General features: G+C 42.6%; 2 protein-coding genes across 2 annotated transcripts in view; one reads left to right on the top strand and one right to left on the bottom strand.

Moving 5' to 3' along the window:
- Nucleotides 1-241: 241 nt before the first annotated feature.
- On the bottom strand, nucleotides 242-11,868 carry TSTD2 (thiosulfate sulfurtransferase like domain containing 2). Its single transcript, XM_053931811.1, has 9 exons — nucleotides 11,762-11,868; nucleotides 11,350-11,672; nucleotides 10,386-10,494; nucleotides 8,629-8,754; nucleotides 6,507-6,612; nucleotides 5,077-5,195; nucleotides 4,297-4,455; nucleotides 3,230-3,368; nucleotides 242-1,884 (listed from the first exon to the last, which is right to left on the bottom strand). The coding sequence occupies exons 1-9, from the start codon at nucleotides 11,861-11,863 to the stop codon at nucleotides 1,625-1,627; spliced, it is 1,443 nt and encodes a 480-aa protein (XP_053787786.1). The 5' UTR covers nucleotides 11,864-11,868; the 3' UTR covers nucleotides 242-1,624.
- The window catches only part of NCBP1 (nuclear cap binding protein subunit 1), a 30,321-nt gene continuing 21,522 nt past the window's right edge, over nucleotides 11,827-20,625 (top strand). Inside the window, exons 1-10 of the mRNA XM_053931810.1 lie at nucleotides 11,827-12,154; nucleotides 12,272-12,357; nucleotides 13,048-13,148; nucleotides 14,231-14,387; nucleotides 15,426-15,533; nucleotides 16,053-16,174; nucleotides 16,666-16,735; nucleotides 17,398-17,613; nucleotides 18,172-18,269; nucleotides 19,402-19,465. Coding sequence (XP_053787785.1) covers nucleotides 12,121-12,154; nucleotides 12,272-12,357; nucleotides 13,048-13,148; nucleotides 14,231-14,387; nucleotides 15,426-15,533; nucleotides 16,053-16,174; nucleotides 16,666-16,735; nucleotides 17,398-17,613; nucleotides 18,172-18,269; nucleotides 19,402-19,465 — 1,056 coding nt within the window. The 5' untranslated portion in view covers nucleotides 11,827-12,120. The remainder of the gene's footprint in view (nucleotides 12,155-12,271; nucleotides 12,358-13,047; nucleotides 13,149-14,230; nucleotides 14,388-15,425; nucleotides 15,534-16,052; nucleotides 16,175-16,665; nucleotides 16,736-17,397; nucleotides 17,614-18,171; nucleotides 18,270-19,401; nucleotides 19,466-20,625) is intronic.

Below are 20,625 nucleotides of genomic sequence, written 5' to 3' on the forward strand. Positions count from 1 at the left end.
CCAGCAGGGACTGGGAAGCCAGGGAGACACTGGCAGTGCTCAGACTCCTGCTGAAGGTGTCTACTGATGGGAATTTTCTAATTTCTTCTCAAGGATGGGTTGTTCACAGATTTACTACTAAATAGAAAGATTCCCAAAGAAAATACGCCTAAGCTCCAGGGTTTTTCCTCATTAATGGAATTGTTGTGAGGATGGCTGGTGAACCATTGATTTCATGGTAGCAATATTGGAAGCAAGAAGAAACGTTTGTCATGGCTTTAATGGAACCAATGCCCGTGTATTTAATTTCCTAGTCAAGCCAACAATGAGGCCTTGCTGAATTAATAGCACCATGGGAGAAAGGTACAATCTATATGAAAATAACATAGCCCTGTCACTATTTCCTTGCTTTTAAAACCATTTTCCAGTAAAAAACCCCAAACCTACTGACTCTGATGTCCTAATGACTTACTGTTTAGTTCCCAGTAAATTTCAAAGACATTTTTCAGTCAAGACACATCTTCCACACTATTTGTAAATCCTTTCTGTACATTCTATACCATCAGGCACACAATACAGCACATAGAGCAGTATTTTAAGCTCATCTGCTGTAGGTCCCTTCAAAGACAATTTCGCCACTAACAAGTGCTGGAAATTGCATAAACATCTTGCAGCTTTTTAAAAACTCAACTCATGTTTAAAAAGCACAAATGCTTCCCAGAACTTGAATTATTTAACTTGGATAAAGGATCTTGCAGTCTCCTCATAGCTGTTGCTGACACTTATGCACACACACATCACTTCCAGTGCCATGATGCTGGTATTTTGACAGTCTCTGTGCTCCCCTCTTTGTGTGCTTGTTTCAACATGCTTCAAGCTGTCACTTTTTGTGCAAGGAGAGCTGAGCCCTGCCTATTTCATACACTGACAAGCTGAGGGGAAAAAACAGTTCCCAGGGAGACTGAGCACTGGAAAGAAGGTTGGGGTTGCTTTCATCCTACAGGTCGCATAAGTATGGCTAGGCAAACAGTATCTCTAGGACTTTGCTCCAGCTCCTTATGCTGCCTTCAGCCAGTTTTACAGGAGAGTTAAGCCAGTAATTTCAGATAACTTTGCCTTGCTTCTCACTGCTATAAAGCAAGATGCAGGTTGATAGTGAGCATGTGGAATATATCTTCAGGATATAACTGGTCACATACCCACACCAAATTAATAAATCTGCTGTTTGCACACCTTACTACAAGCTATTGAAGCAGATGCATGATCCTTGGAGAGGTCAGACAGGTTGATCTCCATGCAGGAAGAAAAAAATGGAATTGTTCTTGAATTCCTTCAGTTTCTTTAGAATTGTGAGCAGCTCTGTGACATTGCAGATACTCTGCTTCAAAATCCCCATGGTAAAGGCCACACTACAAGACTGTACCCAGAGAGAGGAATCCTGTAGTGCTGGTGATGGATCGGGCACTCTGGTAATTTACAGGCAAGTAATGGTTTTCCGGGCATTCTATGTCTAAAGGCAGCATATGAACATGACTTTGCAAGCCAACATATTTTCATAATTTCCAAACCTAACTGATTAACAGATAGAGATCTGATTACAGAAGCCCTTTACATGAGCACATGCCAGATTAACAAATTAAACAGCTTAATCTTTTCCTGTGTCCAGCATCCTTGGTGAGACATGTTCAATTGGTACCCTTGGCCGTCTCCTTGTACACTCACATTCTTCCTTAAGTATCTGTCCTGAAGCCCTTGAAGTCACCTTGAGCTCCTTCTCTTGACAAACAGGACAGCAAGCTGTAAGACCTTTGTTGCAACAACCTGGACATGTCAGGACAAGCTGCCGGCAGTGCTGACTGGAACAAAATTTATACTGGTCCCACAGCACCCCACAGTATCTGCATGCTGGAGGGAGGAGGAAAAGAAAAAGTTAACACCCATACTGCTCTGGCTGTTCCCTTGCAGAAAGCTTGCCAAGGCACCATGGGGCTGCCAGCTCTCATTTTAATGGCTATTGTCTTGCAGGTTTTTAATTCCTGTTTAGCTTGATCTTCTAGAATCTAGTTCATTTTAGAACATATTTTTTGACATACTTAAGACAGTTTTCCCTCTGGAAAAGAGGAGAGTAGCTCACTAGTGCTTTCTCTAGTTCTGAATAGACAGATACAGAGATTCTTACTGACAAGAGAAGAAGGAGGACATGCAGGTGGCAACTAAGCCAGAATGCAGGAATGTCACCTGCTGAGGAAGGGGATGACATGGAATTTCCTTCTATCTACAAACAATGGCTTGTGCAGACATTTGCAGTCCTGGTAGAGTACTTCCAGACCATTATGGGTTTTAACTCTTTAACTGAAAGCTACAGCCCAGTTTTAGCTGTACCAAGAAGGTGCATATCACAGCACTTCCCCTTCAAACTTCTGTAGGGATGGCTGTGATGTATCCAGAGTATGTTCTGTTTCCATACCAAGTCAGGCCCCTTCAAGATGTATAGAGTAAATGCAGAGGAGAAATGGGAGGTTCTTGAAAAGCTAACAAATCAGAGTAAAAAACAGCACTGTTTCTTTAAAAAAAGGGCTAGAGCCAAATTCCAGCTACTTTTATCTGGCAACTGATAGCAAAATAGGAGATTACTTAATCTGCAGTAATTGAAGAGCAATCCCAGCCAGAAGATCAGACAATGTTCTTAAAAATTTCAGCTAGAGGCCCCTGAAATTCCATTGTATATAGAATTTCTTAAGCATGAAAATAACAAAGTGCTGCAGAGCATAGTGCCACTACTCTCCCAATACCTGGAAGTCTTTTTTGATATTCTGTGAGACTGCTGGAGCAGAGGACTGCTGGTAGCAGGAGAACTATTTAAGACTTTGGTCACTTGGCCAACCACAGTCTGTTCAGCACTGTGGGCAACCAGGTGGTAACAACAGCTGTAGTGCTGGACATATGTCTCCATAGGTGCAGATGGCTCGTAACAGAGCTGTTCTGCAGGGGATACTTCCTTCTACTGCTCCAGTTTTAGTGAACTCTTGTTAGTGATCCCCTTTCCTCTCATTTCTGTTTAAAATGTTAAAGCACATGTACATGTTTACATATAGTGTTGATAGTCATCATGAGAAATGACAGCACTACAAGATCAAACCATGTATGAGGAAGAATTACGCAGGCCAGTTTGGCTGTCCCTATCCTGCACACCTCTGGAAATGATTGCAATAGCTTCCCAGTCTTCTGCACTTACATTATCTAGTCCTACCTGAGATGATATCTTCATTGGAACAAATGGCGTAACGATCATCAAATACAAACAGCTTCCCCCTGTAGAATCCATCTGGAAACTCTTCTAGGTACTTGTGAATTCCACCTTTTAGCTGGTAAACCTCTCTGCACACTGCCTGTTTAAAGCATATTAGCAGAAAAGCTGAAGGAGACCACAGCAGTGGTGGTGTGCCAGAGTTCCCAAAGCAAATGCTGTAAATGCCAGGGGTCAGTGAAAAGCAGCAGCCTCTCAGTGACAATCAGATGGCACCATGTGCAGCCACAACTCTAGGCAGTGCCACCAGGGACTACTGGGCAGCTCCACAATGCTGGCTTGTTGGAATGAACCCAACTTTATTTAATGTTACATTCAAAAGAAGCTGGTAACCTCCTCACCTGAGGAAGGTTTGCTGCATCACAGATCAAATGCTTTTGCATCTCCATGAACTGCTGCTTGTTATTCAGTATTTGTTTAGTTAAGAGTTAGTAGAAGCAGAATTTTGCAGGGTTCACATTGATACAGTGGAAAAAAGAACCCCAAGGTTTAAATCTCTATTGAACTTTTGTGTTCTGTTCCCTTGATCCTTGAGAGAAGGATCCAGGAGAAGAGTGGGATGGAAATCTCAGAACACAATTAGAACAATGCACTGTGCTGGATTTAGTTCTGGGGAAAGCATTGACTGGCTAATTTTCACCGCTGTGAGATGCTCAAGATGTCAAGATGTGCAGTAATGACCACAGAGCATAACCTAGGCAGTCTGTTGAAACACTGCAGAGTATTTTCAAGCCCTCCTAAAACAGTCCTACAAATATCTCTTCTCAGTAAATGGGTCATGTAATTATTTTCACTGCTGTGAAACTAGTCCACACAGGTCATACTGAGCCACACTCAACTACCAGGTCTTTGACAGACAGTGTGAGACAAGCACATTTCAGAGGCATTTATTTCCCCACCTGAGCATTCTGCAGTTTGTGCATGCTAAGAATTCACCAGCAAGAAAAAGATAGGTGCCCTTAAAGCAGTCTCAACTCCCAGACACTTGTGCCCTCAAAATGACATCTTACCTTGCTCCTGAGGTAAGCAGAGCCTCTTTCACAACGAATCCCTCCTGTGCAGTACATTAGGACACGCTTGTCTTTAAAAAGCTCCAGGTTTTCATCTACGTAGCTTGGAAAATAGCTGAACTTCCTGATATCTGGAGCCAGACAGCCCTGGAAATGTCCCTGCAATTACAACAAATGGCCACACAACTGGTTACAAGTACTGTTACTGGTACGGTCTGTGCCTCAAACTAGAGGAAGTAACAAACCTTTGGGCTGGAATATTCAGCTCACTGCAGCTGTTTTAGGCAGCTCCTCAGCTGCATTTATGCATCAAAACATATGTTAAAATCTGTAGGAGGATTCTGGACACAGCAAGTCTCCTCATGGAAAGAAGAGAGAGCTAAGCCGAACTGTCAGAGAGAGGACAAACCACAATAGTGCATGAGGGGTGGTAGTTGTGACAGCAGGATGCCCCTTTCTTTTTGACAGATGGGACAAGACAAAAATTGCTAAAAAACATCCCTACAAATTATGCTGCTTCGAACATTCATGCTCATGTTGTTTGGACCTCTTTATTTTCTAACTGCCCCACACTGTATAAGCATTTGCCCGGGCAGGCTCCATCCTGAGTTGCTGGGCAGGTCCTCTGCTGCTTGTGTCTAATATTCATTACTAAACTGCACTCTGTACACATTATAGTCAATCTGGAGTATGTAATCCCTTCTAACAATAAGGTTACACCCTTACAATCGTAAATACTTCACCCCAGCACCTGCAAAGAAGCAGGCAAGCAGCACTTACTATTTTACTTTCATAGAAGTTCCTACAGTCCAGCAAGATGGTATCGCTTTGTCCTTGAGTGGCCTGAGACAAATACTGTTCTACTTCTCTATGAAATTCCTGAGGGGATAAATGGATTCCTTTAACAAAACAAAACAAAACAAACAAACAAATAAACAAGGGAGAAAAAAAAAAAAAGGGAGGGGGAAGAAAGAAAAGCGAGAAAAGTGAGAAGCAGAGCTATGAAACAATGTCATGAATGAGATACATGAGTGTTCCAGATTCTCCTCAGATTTCCAAACAAAACTTTTTTGTGATTGTTCACAGACATTTCATCCCAACTCAATCAGATTATCCATGTTTGGCTTTCTACTAGCAAATGAAAGAAAATACAGCTCTCTTCCATACGATGGAAGAAGCAGCAGACAGACTTATCTCTATGATCTTTGTTGCATCCCCTTGGCTACTCTTACAGCTGTAGAAGAGGGAGTCACATGTGCCACTTCTCTTTGCTCACATCATTAAACTTGGAGGTGTAGAAATACAACTTTTTAAATTAACCTCTTCTTGATAACAATAGAAAATTTCCATAAGCATGTATTACTTTCAGTACAACTTCAATTTACATAAAGTCTCTCAATTTTCAGGGCTTAGGACTCTTAATCTACTGAAAAACTAAAAAGCTCCACCAGCAATATCCTTTACTTTATTAAAAACTATCCCTACAAGTAACCTGCCAGAGCAATAGGAATTATCTCCATAAAATGCTACAAAAGAGGAGGAAAAAGGGCAAAAAAGAAAAGAAATAACCAAACATACAGCCCACAAACTACCAAAAAATGGGAACAAAAAATAATCCTCTTCCAAATTCACAAAAAGATGCTGTAGAAGTTCGGCACCAACAAAACCTCTTGGTGGAAAAAAAAGCCCAAAGCTGCTCTGTTAATTGCTATTTGCTGTGCTCCTGCTTACCACCTATGTAAGCATCCTTAAAGCAAATCCACAGCCAGGAACACCTTATCAGGTGTAATCCACACTAAGCAGCTACAGTTAGCACAAAACAAATGCAGTCAGATGGAGTTCATGCAGAACTTGGATCTGCTTAGTGCAAAAGGCAGGAGCATGGCTGTTGGCTCCAAAACAAGTGAAGCCAAGTCAGCAGTCCCTACCCCACAACAAGGCTCCATGTCATCTGAACTCTTCCACAAAACCTGAAGTTAATTCTGAAGTTTTCTGAGGCAGCTATACACTTGGCTAGCCAAAATCTAGGCCAGCAAATTCTCTGCACCAGTAGCTTTTGACTACCAGTAAGATATCAATTTCTGTATCTATTTCTCCTGTGTCCTGGCCATTGTGCAAAGGGAATCATTTTTGATGAAGGATTTTACTCTTCACTCACCTCTCACTTGGGTGAGAGGCTTTATTTTTCATTTTCATTTTCATAAACTTACCAGTTTCCTTATAAGACACTATCTTTGGATCAATGCCCATAGGTACAATTTCTTTGAATACCCCAACTCTAAGGTCTGGGAAACACTGAGCTCCTCCTGCGCTGCTCTAGGAAATCAAACATAAAAAAACAATTCACCAAAATTCGCCTGATGTCAAAATTAAAATTACCCACTCACTTTAATTCTACAGATCATTAGAATATGAAAATATCTTTGTGGCTGAGGTAAAGAAATGCCTTTCCTGCTGAACTCCACACTCTAAATCCTGAAGTTTAGGCAGTGGACCCCTAATACAACCTGGAAGACAGGTGTTCTTAGGCCCAATGACTGCAGGTGAGACAGACAGCATTTGGTTGGAAGTGCAGGGATACATACCAAACCTCAGCAATATGTTACTAGCACTTATAGTGAGCAAGTTGAGGCCCCTACAAAAGCATGCTGATCTTGACAGGAATGTTAAATAATGTCCTCCAGTAGTGGATCATGTTGCCACATGTAGGCCCTGCAGTTCTCTGCATCCCTTTGGCACTGGACACAAGCACAGCTCTGCCTCCAGTCGTGACGTGTGTCATAGGAACTGCAGTGTTCATGCGTGTGACAGAGATGTATGGGAGGTCAGCCAGGCACAAGATTTGTTAAAACTGGAGGCTGGCACCTCCCCTTCCCCTCAAACTGAATCGTGGGATTTCCCCTTCGGAAGTCCTGGTAAGCCCTTTTTTTGTTAGGCACCCCCACTGCAGCCTACAGGGAGTGAGAATTTCTGCAGGGCTGAGCCTCAAACATGGCTTAGGCATCATCAAGTATATAAACACTCAAAGAAAAGTGCAGTGCTGTGCAGCAGTGTTCCAACTATTATGGAAATCAGGCTGCAGGAACTGTAGTGGCCACTGGATATGTTGATAGCCCCAAGCACGGTTCTCACTCCTCTATCCCATGTCTTCATGGCACAGCAACCTGAAAGCTCACTCACTTGGGCATACAACATTCAGGAGGAACTGTGAGACAGCAAACACTATATTCCACTAATGCATGAACACTGATGCCCAGAGAGATCATGCAAGGTTGAAGGTTTTGCCAAGGTCAAGGTTAAAATTCCATCCCTGTTTTTGGTTTTTTTTTTTTTTTTTTTGTTTTTTTTTTTTTTTTTTTTTTTTTTTTTTTTTTTTTTTTGTTGTGTTTTTTGTTTTTTTTTTGTTTGGTTTTTTTTTTTTTTGTTTGTTTTTTTTTTTGGTTTTTTTGGTTTTTTTTTGTGTTTTTTTTTTTGTATCTACATATGACTGGAACTAACACAACTACTCTTGAAATTCAGCCAAGCATAACAGACACTTATAAAACTAAGACTGAATCATCACTGCACCTCAGCATGGAATTTGAGTTTTGCAAGTTCCTTTGATCTAGTTGCTTATGAAAAAATAATAGCACTCCCTGCAAATAAAACTGTGTGAAGAAGAGCTGCTGCTTAAGCAGCAGCTTTCCTTCCTTGCAGAGAAACCAGAACTTACAGCAGTTGGTAGCCAAAGCCTACCAGAATGCCATACAGTGCACCAGCCACTGTTGCCCTCATCATGTGACAACACCAATCAGTAGGTACGCTCCAGCCAGGCACTAAGTGGAGTAGGAAGAAACCTCTTGACAGTCCCCATGTGTTTTCTCTGGAAGATATCCAATCCATGGAACTGACAATGCACATATATGGACACCAAAACCTGCATGAACCTAAACCAGTAGTACTGCTTCCAGTCAAAGCAGGGTGAAGAGGACAGTGTGCAAACACTTTGCTGGGCTAAGTGTATGTCATGATGCCTGCTCAGTCTGCAGTAAGTGCTTGTTGCAGAATGGTGGGGCTTAGGCACACTCCCTCACTCACCTGTATTTGGGGGCTTTGCAGCTGCACCCATAGCTGACAAAGCTTGTAGCAGTGACTATCATTGCCCGTGGAAACTCCCAATTCTGGTAAAAACGAGCAAAGATTTTCAGTACAGTTAAGATCCACCAACTTAGGTCTAAGTGGTAGGGGAGCAGAACTGCTACAGTAGAAGTAATGCTGTCAAGAAGGAATCTACTTATTTCTTGAAAATTAAAGTACTTGCATTAACAATATCTATGTAATTTTTTTTCATACCTTGAAATCCTCTTGACACAAAATGTTTTTGAACAGAGGCTGGGAAAGCATAACTTTAATGTAAAGACTGGTAGCTACTTTGCTTCCACCAACTGTCCCATTAATCCCTTCTGAAGCAACTCGTACCTAGAAGGCAAGAGGAGAAGATGAGGCTGAGCCTTAGTTACAGCAAGAGATCACAGTGAAATTGGCAAAAATATGACTGGGTGACAAAGGGCAGGCACAGGAGTATGTTCAGAAAAGAGACTACTGAATAAGGAAGGAAAATATGGTTAGTCTGAAGTTGAACATAAACAGGAAAAAAACCCTCAACAATCCAGTAACCATTTCTCAGCCATTTTAAAATAATCCCACCAGGACAGTCAGAGAAATCCATTCAATAAGCAGAGAAACGCTGTATAAACAGAGAAATTGCTGTCTGCAAATCCTGCAGTCAGCATTAGAATTCCCACTGGAAGTTGCCTCAGAAAGAACAATAGGCTTGTGCTGCATGACTCACACAGCTAAAAAAGAAAATGTGAATATGCATAACATCGTATCTAATATTAATTTTTTGGATGAGTCATTTTATCTCCAGCACTGACAAATGAACAAAAGCTCTGACATGGGGGTGGGGGGAAGGGGGAAAGACTGAATATAAGAAGCAAGGAAAAAACCAACTGATTGGGAAGGTAAATGCTGTATCTGTCTTGGCAATGAGACGGGAAAAAAAATAAAAGAAACTCAAGCAAAACACCAGCTACCAGGGAAGACAGCTGAGCAGAAAAAGAAGTGCATCTATGACAACACTTCACCCCCAGGCCTGTGTTGATGTACCACTTGCAGAGAGCAAGAAGCTATTTAAGAAGTCAAGTCACAGATAAAAGGAGCCTCCTGCTCCACATTGCCCTCCTTCTCCCCACAGATAGCCTAGGAACATCACCTTTATGAGACTAAAATTCACCTTCTCCCACAGCATCCAGAGGCCAGCTACACAAGCAACTCATGTTGTTAGTCTAGCCTGCCAGGAATGAAGATAACAGACTGTGCAGGAAAGAGAACTGCTACATTATGGTGTGGTCTAAGGTGTTGGCTGCTCTCACCTAATTCCCAACAGTATGGCTTACAGCTTGGTGTAGCCACTCTGCATGGAAGCCCAATGTGCACTGAAGAGGGAGGGTATAGGTGACCAGTGCATGAAGCAGGCCCAGACCCATGTTATCCCTCCAGCTTGGCCCTCAGGTTGCGTTGTGCTGCATGTGCCCTTCAGCCACAGGATACACCCAGCCTGCTAATGCTAACTGAGACACCTGCACACAGCTCTCTGCTGACACCGGTGATTAAATCACCTTGCCTATATAGAAAAATGCATCACGAATTTCTCATATGAATATCCTTTCTGGTTGACTGCAGGAGTGATAAAAAGACTCATTTTCCTGTTTCCATGTGTAAAACTGATGGAAATGGGGTAACCCTTGCAAGGACAGGGTCTGCACAGTGTGCTGCCTGTGAAGCTCACTCAATGCCACACAACCCAGGTTCCCTGCATTAAAAAGGATTTAAGATTAACTGTAAATTCTTTTCTTTGTTGTGATAGCTCTTAAACAGAATTCTAAAAGATACCTTACCAAGTCAGAGTGCCTCTCTTAATGGGATCATAACAGACTAGCACCTTCTGGTGCAAAACACACGTGGTTCTCCATATAACCCATCATTCCGCAGTAAATAAAGATGTGGGCCTTTTTCCTTAAGAATAGAACCATTGCTTCAAACCTTACCTTGCCAGTGAGATGTAGATGCTGACACAAAGCCTTTTGCCAAGCACAGAGTTTCTCTGGATCCCTCACCTCACAGTAACAGTAATAGAGAAGTACATCTCCCACGTGGCTGTCCACAGCATGGCAAAGGTAAGCAAATAGAAAAAGAATGTTAAGAAAGAACAAAATTATACTATTAGCAGTGACCATTCAAAAAGCAGACAATTTTCTTTTGGCAAATGTGCAGAGAAAAAAAAACCTCAAACAAACTTTAGAGGGATTAGCAGTACTGGGTTTTATTTATTTCAAATAGAAGGGATGTTAACCAAAAAAAGCTCCCACACTTCTAATCCTCAGGACTAGTTACAAAGTGAACTTTGTACTCTCACTTCCAGTGGCCTACCATATGCTCTCCCCACACATAGAACACAAGAATTGCTGGCTTTTTTGCGAACAAGCAAGCCATTTGGCTCACTTTACCAAAATGTCACTTGAAAACTCTTGAGCTGTCTAAATTTAAAAAGCCTAAGTTTTTTGTGAGATTGCACATTCCCACATTCTGTGCAGCACAAACTGAACTCTGTCACAGTCAGAAGTGTTTTTGTGAACCTTCTTCATAACTAAATGAGCCCTTCAGGAACCTGAACGAACAGCAGAAAGGAACCCGTGCAGAGCATATGCTGCTGTTCTGCCCTTCTCTGTTGTGGTCCTTCCTTACAGATCCAAGCTGTCAAGCAACACCTCTACAGACCTGCTTTGACAGTACAGGATGATAGTTGAAACCACGATTAAAAACTGCAAGGGATCTAACTGTTTATATAAAGGCTACCCAAAGAATCTGAAAATCTAGAATACTGGGGAAGACTCCTCCTATACCTTAGAAGTGTGGCTTAAGAACTACTTCTCATAAGTACCATTGACAGACAATCATGTAAAGCCAAATACCCCAGTCCCGGAGCTTCAGTGCGGCGAGGAGCTGCCTTACCTCGTCAGATCACCATGGCTGACATGGCTCGTGTCCGGGAGCGCCCAGGAGATCTCCGGGCTGCTCCAAGAGTGCCCGCTCAGCCGGGCCGTGCTGCCCGCCGGGGCCGGGCCGCCCGCGGGGCTGCCTGCGGCCTCTGCTGGCCCCGCACCGAGCCCCGCCTGCCGCCCGACGTCTCCGGAGTGGTGCAGAGCCACGTGCCTGTGGATGCCGGGCAGCTCCTCGAACGCCTGCCGGCAGCACCGCCACCGCACGCCCTCTCCGCCACCGGGACACCGCGACGCGGCCGGCACCTCCTTGGCTTTGACGAACAGGGAAAAGGCCTGGAACACACCGTAAGCGTCCGCGTTACCGAGGTTACAGCGCTGCCCGGCCCAGGCCCGGCGCGGCCCCGCGCCCGGCACCGACCCACCTTCCTGCGGGCGGCCGCGCGCTCCTTCCTGCCCGCCGCGGCCCCCTCGGCGCTGCCCCGCGGCGAGCCCGGCCCGGGCAGCGTCGCCTCGCCCGGCACCATCTCCGCCGCTCCACCGGGAAGCGCTCGCTCTCCTCCTCCTTCTCTCTTCGTCCCTGCCCCGGAAAGGCTCGGGTTCCTCCGGGAAGTGGGCGGGACAGGCTATACCCGCCCCGGAAATAGCGCGGCCGCGGGCGGGGAAGCAGCGCGCTTGCTCGGCCCGCGCGAGGTGTCTCGGCCCAGTGCTTCCCGGAGCTCCGCAGCGCTCCTCACAGCTCGACACCGCTCCTCCCGACTGCTCCTCTCCGCCGCTCCTTGCCATGTCGCGGCGGCGGCACAGCGACGACAGCGATGGTGAGCCCCGCGTCCCCCTCGAGGTGGCCCGACAGGGAGGGTGGATTGGGCGGGATGGAGGAGCGGCAGGGTTTCTGCGGCGTCGGTAACGCTGTGCTCGCTGTGTTGTTGGAGCAGGACAGCCCCACAAGAGGCGGAGGACGTCCGAGCCGTCGGAAATTGAGGAGAGGCTCGAGTCACTCATCTGCAGGGTGGGAGAGAAGGTAGGTGAGCCGGCTGCTCGGGGAATTAAAGCCTTGTTTCCCTTCGCCCTCTCCCCTTCCCGTGAGCGGTATGGGAGCACTTCGTCTATGTAGCGACCCTCAAAAAAATGCTTATTTTATGAGACGGATGGAAAATTGCCGGTTTTTTGGTAAGCCACGTGCTGTGGCGGGTAAGTGCTTAAATCGTACCGTGGTGCTTCACAATCAGCGATAAACGGCCAGAGAATAGTTACTATTGTATCTAAAGATGGTGCTGATGATTCTAACGTGCGAAGGGTGTGAAAGAATTTACTGGTCTTCCTGCGGCACAAGTTTCCAGTCCTGACAGTGGGGCTGATGGAGGAAGGGGTGGCAGAACAATAGATGATGATGCTCTGAGAAACAAGGTGTTTTTCAGCTTTGTGCTGTGTTGTTAATCAATGCTCGGCTGCTCGGGATGCTCCTGAGGTGATGTTACATCTGCCAACCCTGGGGAATGCTGAAGTTCCTAGCAGGGGAGCTTGGCGGTCAGGTGCAGCTCATCTTAGGCAAGCGAGACCAGATCTTCGCTGCTGATGGAAGCGGATTGTTGCCCTGAAAAATGAGGCGACATGAGAGGATGCTCTTGTCATTGTCTTACATGTGAGAGCTGGACTAGTTCGTTTTGCCTGGTTGATGAAACTTTTTTTTTTTTTTTTTTTTTCATTTTAGAGTAATTCATCTTTGGAGAGCAACCTGGAGGGTCTAGCTGGTGTTTTGGAAGCTGATCTGCCAAATTACAAAAGCAAGATACTAAGAATACTGTGTACTGTGTACGTATTGAGATGGTCTGGGAATATGGGATGTGCTTTCGTTGTTTATAAGTTTAGTGTTAATGGTAGTTTAAAGGCCATGAATAGCTTTAGTTCCTGATTGCTGTCATAGCATAGAGTTTGCCTTACTACAAACTAAAGAAACAGAGGAACAAGCTCATTATGTATTGGGTGTAATTCAAGAAAAATAGCTCTTTACATTGCTTTGACTCGAAATGTGTATAAAGGTTTGAAGCAGGTAGAGGAAACATTAGAACTGGTCTGCAGTAGCTGTAGGAACACAGCAATGCTGGGTAAAATCCTGTTTCACATGAAATGCTTAAGACCACCAAAGTGGCTGCTAACAGCTACCTGTGTCATCTGTGATGTTTTCTCACAGCTTCCTTGGCAGTCATGTGCTCATGTCTTTGTAAGTACATTTGCTAGAGGGGAAGAACTGGGAACGGGAGGAGCAGAAACCAGGCTCTCTGGTGGCTGCCAGCTCTCTTTCCTCTCCCTAGCAAAGTGCAGGAGCAGAGGTGCCATGTCAGGGTCCCTGAGTGGTGCTGAGGGAGGGGTTGTGCAGGGTCTGTTGCAGGAGGTAAGACAAGTCCGAAGGAAGGGTGTGGTGCGGACTATATAGCCGATGCTAATATTTTGCAGATACTTAAAGTCTATTTTGTAGCAATATTTTGAATAAAAGGTAAGTAGTGTGCTTCCTTCCCTGGCAGCAGGAAGACGCTGCTTATAGTATACTTACCTGCTTACAAAAATGATAGAGGGTAAATTACTTTTTTACAGTAGGACCTGGCCTTCCCTATGCTGTGTAACATTACTATTAATTGCGAACTTAAAACAACTTCTTGCATTCTTGCAATAAATTCTGTCACTAATAGTATTTGTCCAACCCTCTGGTATACTCAGCAATTAGATATAAATGAAAAGCAAAATATTTTAGTACTAGAAGGTGATAGTAGCTGTCTTTTCTGATTTCCTTATGAGGCAAGTTTAATTTACAACAAGCAGATTCTAAGATGCTATGCAGTGGCCAACTGGCACATGATGAATAAATAACTAACACATTATTTCTTTTTCTGTGTCAGTGCACGTCTGCTACCAGAAAAGCTTACTGTTTACACGACATTGGTGGGCTTGCTGAATGCCAGGAACTACAATTTTGGCGGGGAATTTGTAGAAGCCATGATTCGTCAGCTTAAAGAATGTCTGAAAGTAAACATGTATAATGAAGCTGTGCATTTAGTAAGTGGAGTTTTAGTTGTCTGTTTGTTTCATGTCCTTTTCTTTCCTCTTTTCACCTTTTTGTTACAGAAGAGCTGGACCTTGCAATGTGTGTTTTAGTGTCTTTTGCCATCAATATGCAGTGCACTGTAAATATTCCAAGAGGAAATGTGTGTTATGTGAGAAGTATTTACTTTTTCAGGGCCGAGGAGTTGTATTACATTTGCAAAATTTACTTCCAACGGTATCTTTTTCACAGTGAAAAATTAAATGTGTTAAACAGAGGTGCTTTTCACTGCTTGTTCTTCAGTCAAATGTAAAAGATAAGAAAAAAAGTCAATGCACTTCCCTTGTATTCAGAGGTACATGACAATCTTGTTGCTCCTGTGGAAAAAAATTAAAAGAAAATGAACACTGTAGTTCTTAAAAGCTATTTTTGATGGCTGGTTTCATTCTTCTGATAAGGGGTAAATATCAAACAGTTTTAAGTGCTGCCTGTTTTTGAAATCATTTGCTCCATCCATACTGCTTATAGATTTTGTCTGCTGTAAGCTATTAGAACTTCAGCAGTGTCTGATTTAGAAGCCCACTGCCAAGTTCCTCACCTTCTGAATCCCACTGGTGAAAATTAAGATTCTAGTCAAGAGACTGATGTTCAGTCAACTGTAGGACACTTTTGCTAATAAGATCTATTGCTAGAACTTGCTGTTATTTTTGTTAGCTGATACTCTATAGAATAGAGAGAAGTACAACGGTTTTCTTCTGTAGTATCAGTTTGCATGTTTCCCACCATTCCTTAATTAGGAAGGTTATCCTTACGATGTTATTGCAGTGGGAGGGATTAAGGACATTTTAGTGAAAAATATGTTAGGCAGCACATATGATGCTTGTCATTGCAAGGTGAGTCTGTACAGTGTGCAGTATTTCAGCCTTTGTGGTACTGAATGAGTATTATGCTTTTATTGGTGGTTTGTTTTAATAATTTCAGTAATTTTATTTGTTCTTGTTCAGCCAGTTTAAAAAGTATTCATTTAGAATGGTTTTTTTTCTCTTCTTTAGGTACGTTTTCTGTCCGATCTCGTGAATTGCCATGTAATAGCTGCACCTTCAATGGTAGCTATGTTTGAGAACTTTGTGAGTGTGACACAGGAGGAGGACGTACCCCAAGTAAGGAAAAGATCTGTAGACTCCCTGGACCTATTTCACAGTTCATCTGTACTGTTTGTTCTGTCCTTGAGCTTAGAAGAGGGAGGGTTTAGGGACAGCAACCTAAATGGATTGACACATACAGTTTCCTGAGCATTAGTAAAAGGAGCCTGTGGCAACTGGGAAATATGTGTACAGTAAGAAAGTATGGTCCTTTATAGTGAAGTGGCCAAATTGAATTTATTTTACCTTACTCTAGCAATTGCAGAGTGTGCCTAGCTTTTCTGCTGTACCGACAATATCGCTTTGAAAGTGATGCCATTTATCCCATTTTTTAAATCTGCCTAACACAGTTCAAGTAAAAAATTATACTTTTCAAGCATTAATATTTTTTCTCGTGCCTTGCCTATCCAGTCTGCAACTGCTGGTCTTTACATTCCCCCAAAACAACTTGCTGATGTTTTAAATTAAAATGTGTGTGTATAAAATCTGCTGAAGCTTACTGGTATACTCAGGTTTTGCTTTATTACCTTCCTATAGGTGCGATGTGACTGGTATATGTTTGCATTTCTGTCATCTTTGCCTTGGGTCGGAAAGGAGTTATATGAGAAGAAGGATGCTGAAATGGATCGTCTCTTGTCTCAGGCAGAAAGTTATCTGAAGTAAGTTGTAACTGGTTAGAAACACTCTTTGGTATCTATTTAAGTGTGAAGTAATAGTGTTGATTATTGCTCACTTTAAAGTATTCTAAAGTTTTAGGTGGGAACCGTTTTGTGGGAGGAACAAAGCCCTAAATATGCAGTAGGTGGAGAGCTTTTCTAATTTGAAAAGTTTTACGGTCTTGTCTAGTTCTAGAGTGTGTTTAAGGTCTTGTTCTGCTCATGCTGAAGCAGCTGGAGTTGTGAGTGTGCTGTTAATACAGATAGATTGTTGCATTAGTGCTGTGCAGTGTCCTTGCTTTCTGTCTAGATGCTTCAAGTCAGTGTTGTCAAGATACGATAATGGAGACATTTTAAGTATCACAAGCCTGATTTTTATCCACTGTAGTCTTCATCAGCTGAAGAGAATAAATAGTAGCACACTCACAATAAAAACAAAACTGCTGCCCTAAATTAGTCTGTTAAAGGTCAGATTTTCTCTCCTGTTTAAACAGACGCCGCCAGAAGATTCATGTACCCATGCTGCAAGTGTGGACTGCTGACAAACCACATCCACAAGAAGAGGTGATTAGACTTTACACTTCATTCCTTCAGAAAGATGGAAAAATATTTTTTTTACTAAGGTGTTCTTTTATGATGAAATTAAAAGGCATCTCTAAGAGTATGAATGCTTTGATTTGTCTGCTGTTTGCCATTGATCCCAACAAGTTCTGTGTGGGGATCTCATTTCCAAGTATTGGGCCAAAATAAGAGGTTGAGTTGAGTAAGAAGGAGGGAATTCTGTTGTTTGCTGCAAGCCCCTGAGGAAAAGTTATGAAGTAAATTGTAGTGTTTGATTTTGAACTTCAGGTTACAGGGCTTCATGTTAAAAAGACTTCTTGTGTGAAACTGAGCATGCTGGGATATTGTGACTCTTAATACTACCAAAGAGTAGTGACTGTTCATTGCTGTAGTTTCTCTGGAGCTCCTGAGTTGCCTGTTGGTGCCTGGTAATTTAAAAAATTGCCAGGAGTTAAATTTTACTGACACAAAACTGTATGGACTTAGGAATAGTTCTGGCATTTAGAGTTCTTAAATTATTTGTTGGTTTACTGAATCAGCAGTTTAAGAAACCTTGTTTTTTTTCTGGGTGTAGTATGTAGTTTATACATTTCCGATAGTTCAGGGAAACTGCGCTTTTTGTTCAGAGATTCAGCAGACCTAATGTTTCTCACCTTTCCCTTCAGTATTTAGACTGCCTTTGGTGTCAGATTCAGAAATTGAAAAAAGACCGTTGGCAGGAGCGGCATATCCTGAGACCCTACTTGGCTTTTGACAGTGTTCTCTGTGAGGCACTGCAACACAATCTGCCTCCCTTCACACCCCCACCTCACACTGAAGATTCTGTATACCCGATGCCAAGGGTTATTTTTAGGATGTTTGACTACACGGATGACCCTGAGGTAGGTGATTGCTGTGGGGAATGGTGAGTGGATTTCACAGTTAGGTTCCTGGGGCAGTATTGGTGAAAATGTGATGTCTCTCCCAGGACAGTGAGTGGTTGAAATGCCAGCAGCAAAACAGAGTCTGCTGCCTTTTACCTTCGCTTACGGGCCTCTGGTTTTTGCAGTGAAGAAGACCGCGAGTGTGTATTCTTTCCACTCTATGGCTTTATTCTAGTCTAGCTTAGCTGGTTTGTTTTTTTTTTTCCCCAGTGATTCCACAAAGCAAAGGAAGAAGCAGATCCTCTGTGAACTTAGAATCATGTTCTCTAATTTGGTTCTTCTTTAATGAATCCCACTTTTCATTTTGTTTTAAACATGGGTGACTCCGAGGTTTGTGTGTAAATGTGTCATACCAGCTTTTCAGTCCTGAAGGATATAGGGCAGTTGAGACCTCATGGTGTTTATGTGGATGTTGGAGTACTTTTTTCTACCTGTAAATGTATCTAAGAAAGCTTGTTGCCTGTGTTACCACTGCATTAGCAGTGATCTTCATGAGTCTTCACTTTCTTTTACCAGGGTCCTGTCATGCCTGGCAGCCACTCTGTTGAGAGATTTGTAATAGAGGAGAACCTCCACTGCATCATCAAATCTCACTGGAAAGAGAGAAAGACTTGGTAGGAGGAGTTTAGTACTGGGGGGCTATGGCACTTTTTAAATGCTACCATGGCTTTAGTGCCAGCGGGGATATGTCCTGCACTGGTTAGGCAAGAGCTCCACATCAGATGTTTCCTGAAGTTGGTGGTGAAAGTTTATTCACTACATTTACCTGTGCTGAAAGTGTTGCCCAGAATACTGTGTGTCCATAACATCCAGATAACAGAGAGTCTGTGTAATGCAGAGGGCAGTGGTTTCTTGGAAAGGGAATCCCTTGGTAATAAAGGCATGTGCTGCAAAAATATGCAGACACGCCTTGTTCCTCATGAGACCTCTCTGGAAGATGTGGCTGTGTTGTTCTTCCTGGAATGCTGATTAGCTGGGGCAGTGAGCATGGAGCTGGTTCATCTGCAGCTGACTGAGCATTGGTGTTTATGGACACCTTGTTGAGCTTCCTGTGGGAATCACATGCCAGACGTAATTGAGTTCACTCTGAGGAGTCACTGCAGGGCCAGATTTCATCAGTTTCAATTCATCTGTGCCAGGAGGCAGTCAGGGCACTTTTCTTCATTTCTGCCCAAACAGTATCTGATGTGGGTAATTGATAACCAAGATGGTTTGCCACAACTGTCACACTTCTGTATGAAAACTAGAAAACACTGAATAATATGCATGAAATGGGCAGAAATAATGTTTTTGGTGATGGCATGTGATAAAGTTTTGCATTGCAGCTGCAGGTTGCAGCTGTTTGATCCAGCAGAAACTAGAAATTTGGTGTTGTTGCCATTACTGGGATAGTCTTCATTAATTTTCAGAGAAAAGTAAAAGACCAAGAGAGATAGAAGCTTTGCCAGAGGTAGTGGTTTGCTTTGCGTAAATGATTGGTGATAATGACCATTGTGGGTAGCAGGATAGCGTTCAAGGGATGTTACTGCTGCACAGAGAGTACGTTGTTACATAACGTAGTTTAGGCAGTACTAATGAGTCCTTGTGCTATTTCTTTTCTTCAGTGCTCTGAGGGTTGAATAACAGATTTTGGAAGGATTATTGAATTATTCGGTGCTGGTTTTATTTTCTTTAATTCTCTTGCTTGATTTTTATATCACATTTGCTGTGTTATGTTTGAATTTAATGTGTCTTGTGGTTTTACAGTGCTGCACAGCTGTTGAGCTATCCAGGAAATAACAAGATCCCTTTGAACTACCATATAGTAGAGGTATGGATTTTATAGATCACCTCTTTGGTGCTCCATTATTTCATGAGTAACACATGCCTGTTAGTTCCATTATAAATTCCTTAAATTACAGTTTGATTTGGGAATCAACCAGAATTTTGTTAAGTTAAACCAGCAGCTTTTAAATGAGCAAGATATGTAGAGTTGAGTGATAGTCTTCTGCTTTTGTTGTCATTTTAACTTGGTGCATTCCATTTTAAACTTAAATACAAGAGGAAATGTACACAAACTGAAATTCAAGGAACTCAAATATAAGAAAAATCTATTTTTAATACAAAGGTGATCAAGGACTGGAAGAGTTGCAGAAGTTCAAAACCTAGTAGGACACAGCCCTAAGCAGCCTGCTCTAGGTGACCCTGCATTATGCAGGGGGCTTTTGTCTTGATGATTTCCAGTTAGACTCAGCCGTTCTGCATGATCTTATGTTTGGATCTTCTAAATTATTTTGTCCTACTAGCCCTGAAAAGAACTGTTAGCAAAGTAGCAACATATTTCCTCTGGGACATTCTCCTTATTAGAGAATTTTAGATAACTGTTACATGTACCAGCAGAGCAGGACAGATCTTCTTTTACTGCCTTCATCGAAAAGTGTTTTCAAGTTGCAGAGCCACTTGAAAATTTTCATCAAAAACTCAGAGGAATTAACAGAGTACAGTAAAAGCAACTTGTTGTATAAAGGCTTTATGAAGAAGTAATTAGAAGTATGATTTTCAGAGCTAATTAGGACAAGAAATAATCCCAAGTAGAATATTGATCTTGAAGTGGGATTGAGAATTCCTTTTGCCACCAAAATGCCAAATATTTTGATTGCTGTGAAATTGCATGAGTTTTGGTCACCTCTGTTCTTTTTTTTTACTTGGAATTCAGAACAGTATTAAATTTATTATGTTAAACAGTGCTAAAATTAGGAATAATTTTATGCCTTAACATTGAAGTATATGCAGTGATTTTACCTCCAGTATCTTGAAGTGTTGTAAAAAGTGTTGAAAAAACTAAAAGTGTACAAATTCTATGACTAACACTGTAAAAGTTCTCTTTTTTCCTTGTGAAATTTCACTAAGTTTCAGAATGCAATTGATTGTCCAGTTGTTATTTCCTATCTTGAAAAATGAAGGCATCGTCTGCCCAACAGAGTTCTCCCT

The sequence above is a fragment of the Vidua chalybeata genome, chromosome Z (genome assembly GCF_026979565.1).
Source record: "Vidua chalybeata isolate OUT-0048 chromosome Z, bVidCha1 merged haplotype, whole genome shotgun sequence".
NCBI classification, from domain to species: domain Eukaryota; kingdom Metazoa; phylum Chordata; class Aves; order Passeriformes; family Viduidae; genus Vidua; species Vidua chalybeata.

Bases quoted from the DNA above. Each gene is read 5' to 3' on its own strand.
- TSTD2 (XM_053931811.1), bottom strand. From the start codon at position 11,863: ATGGTGCCGGGCGAGGCGACGCTGCCCGGGCCGGGCTCGCCGCGGGGC. The intron at 4,456-5,076 runs GTAAGTGCTGCT...TTGTAATTGCAG, and splicing joins ACTTCTATGAAAGTAAAATA to GGACATTTCCAGGGCTGTCT. The intron at 1,885-3,229 runs GTAGGACTAGAT...TCCTCCCTCCAG, and splicing joins CAATGAAGATATCATCTCAG to CATGCAGATACTGTGGGGTG.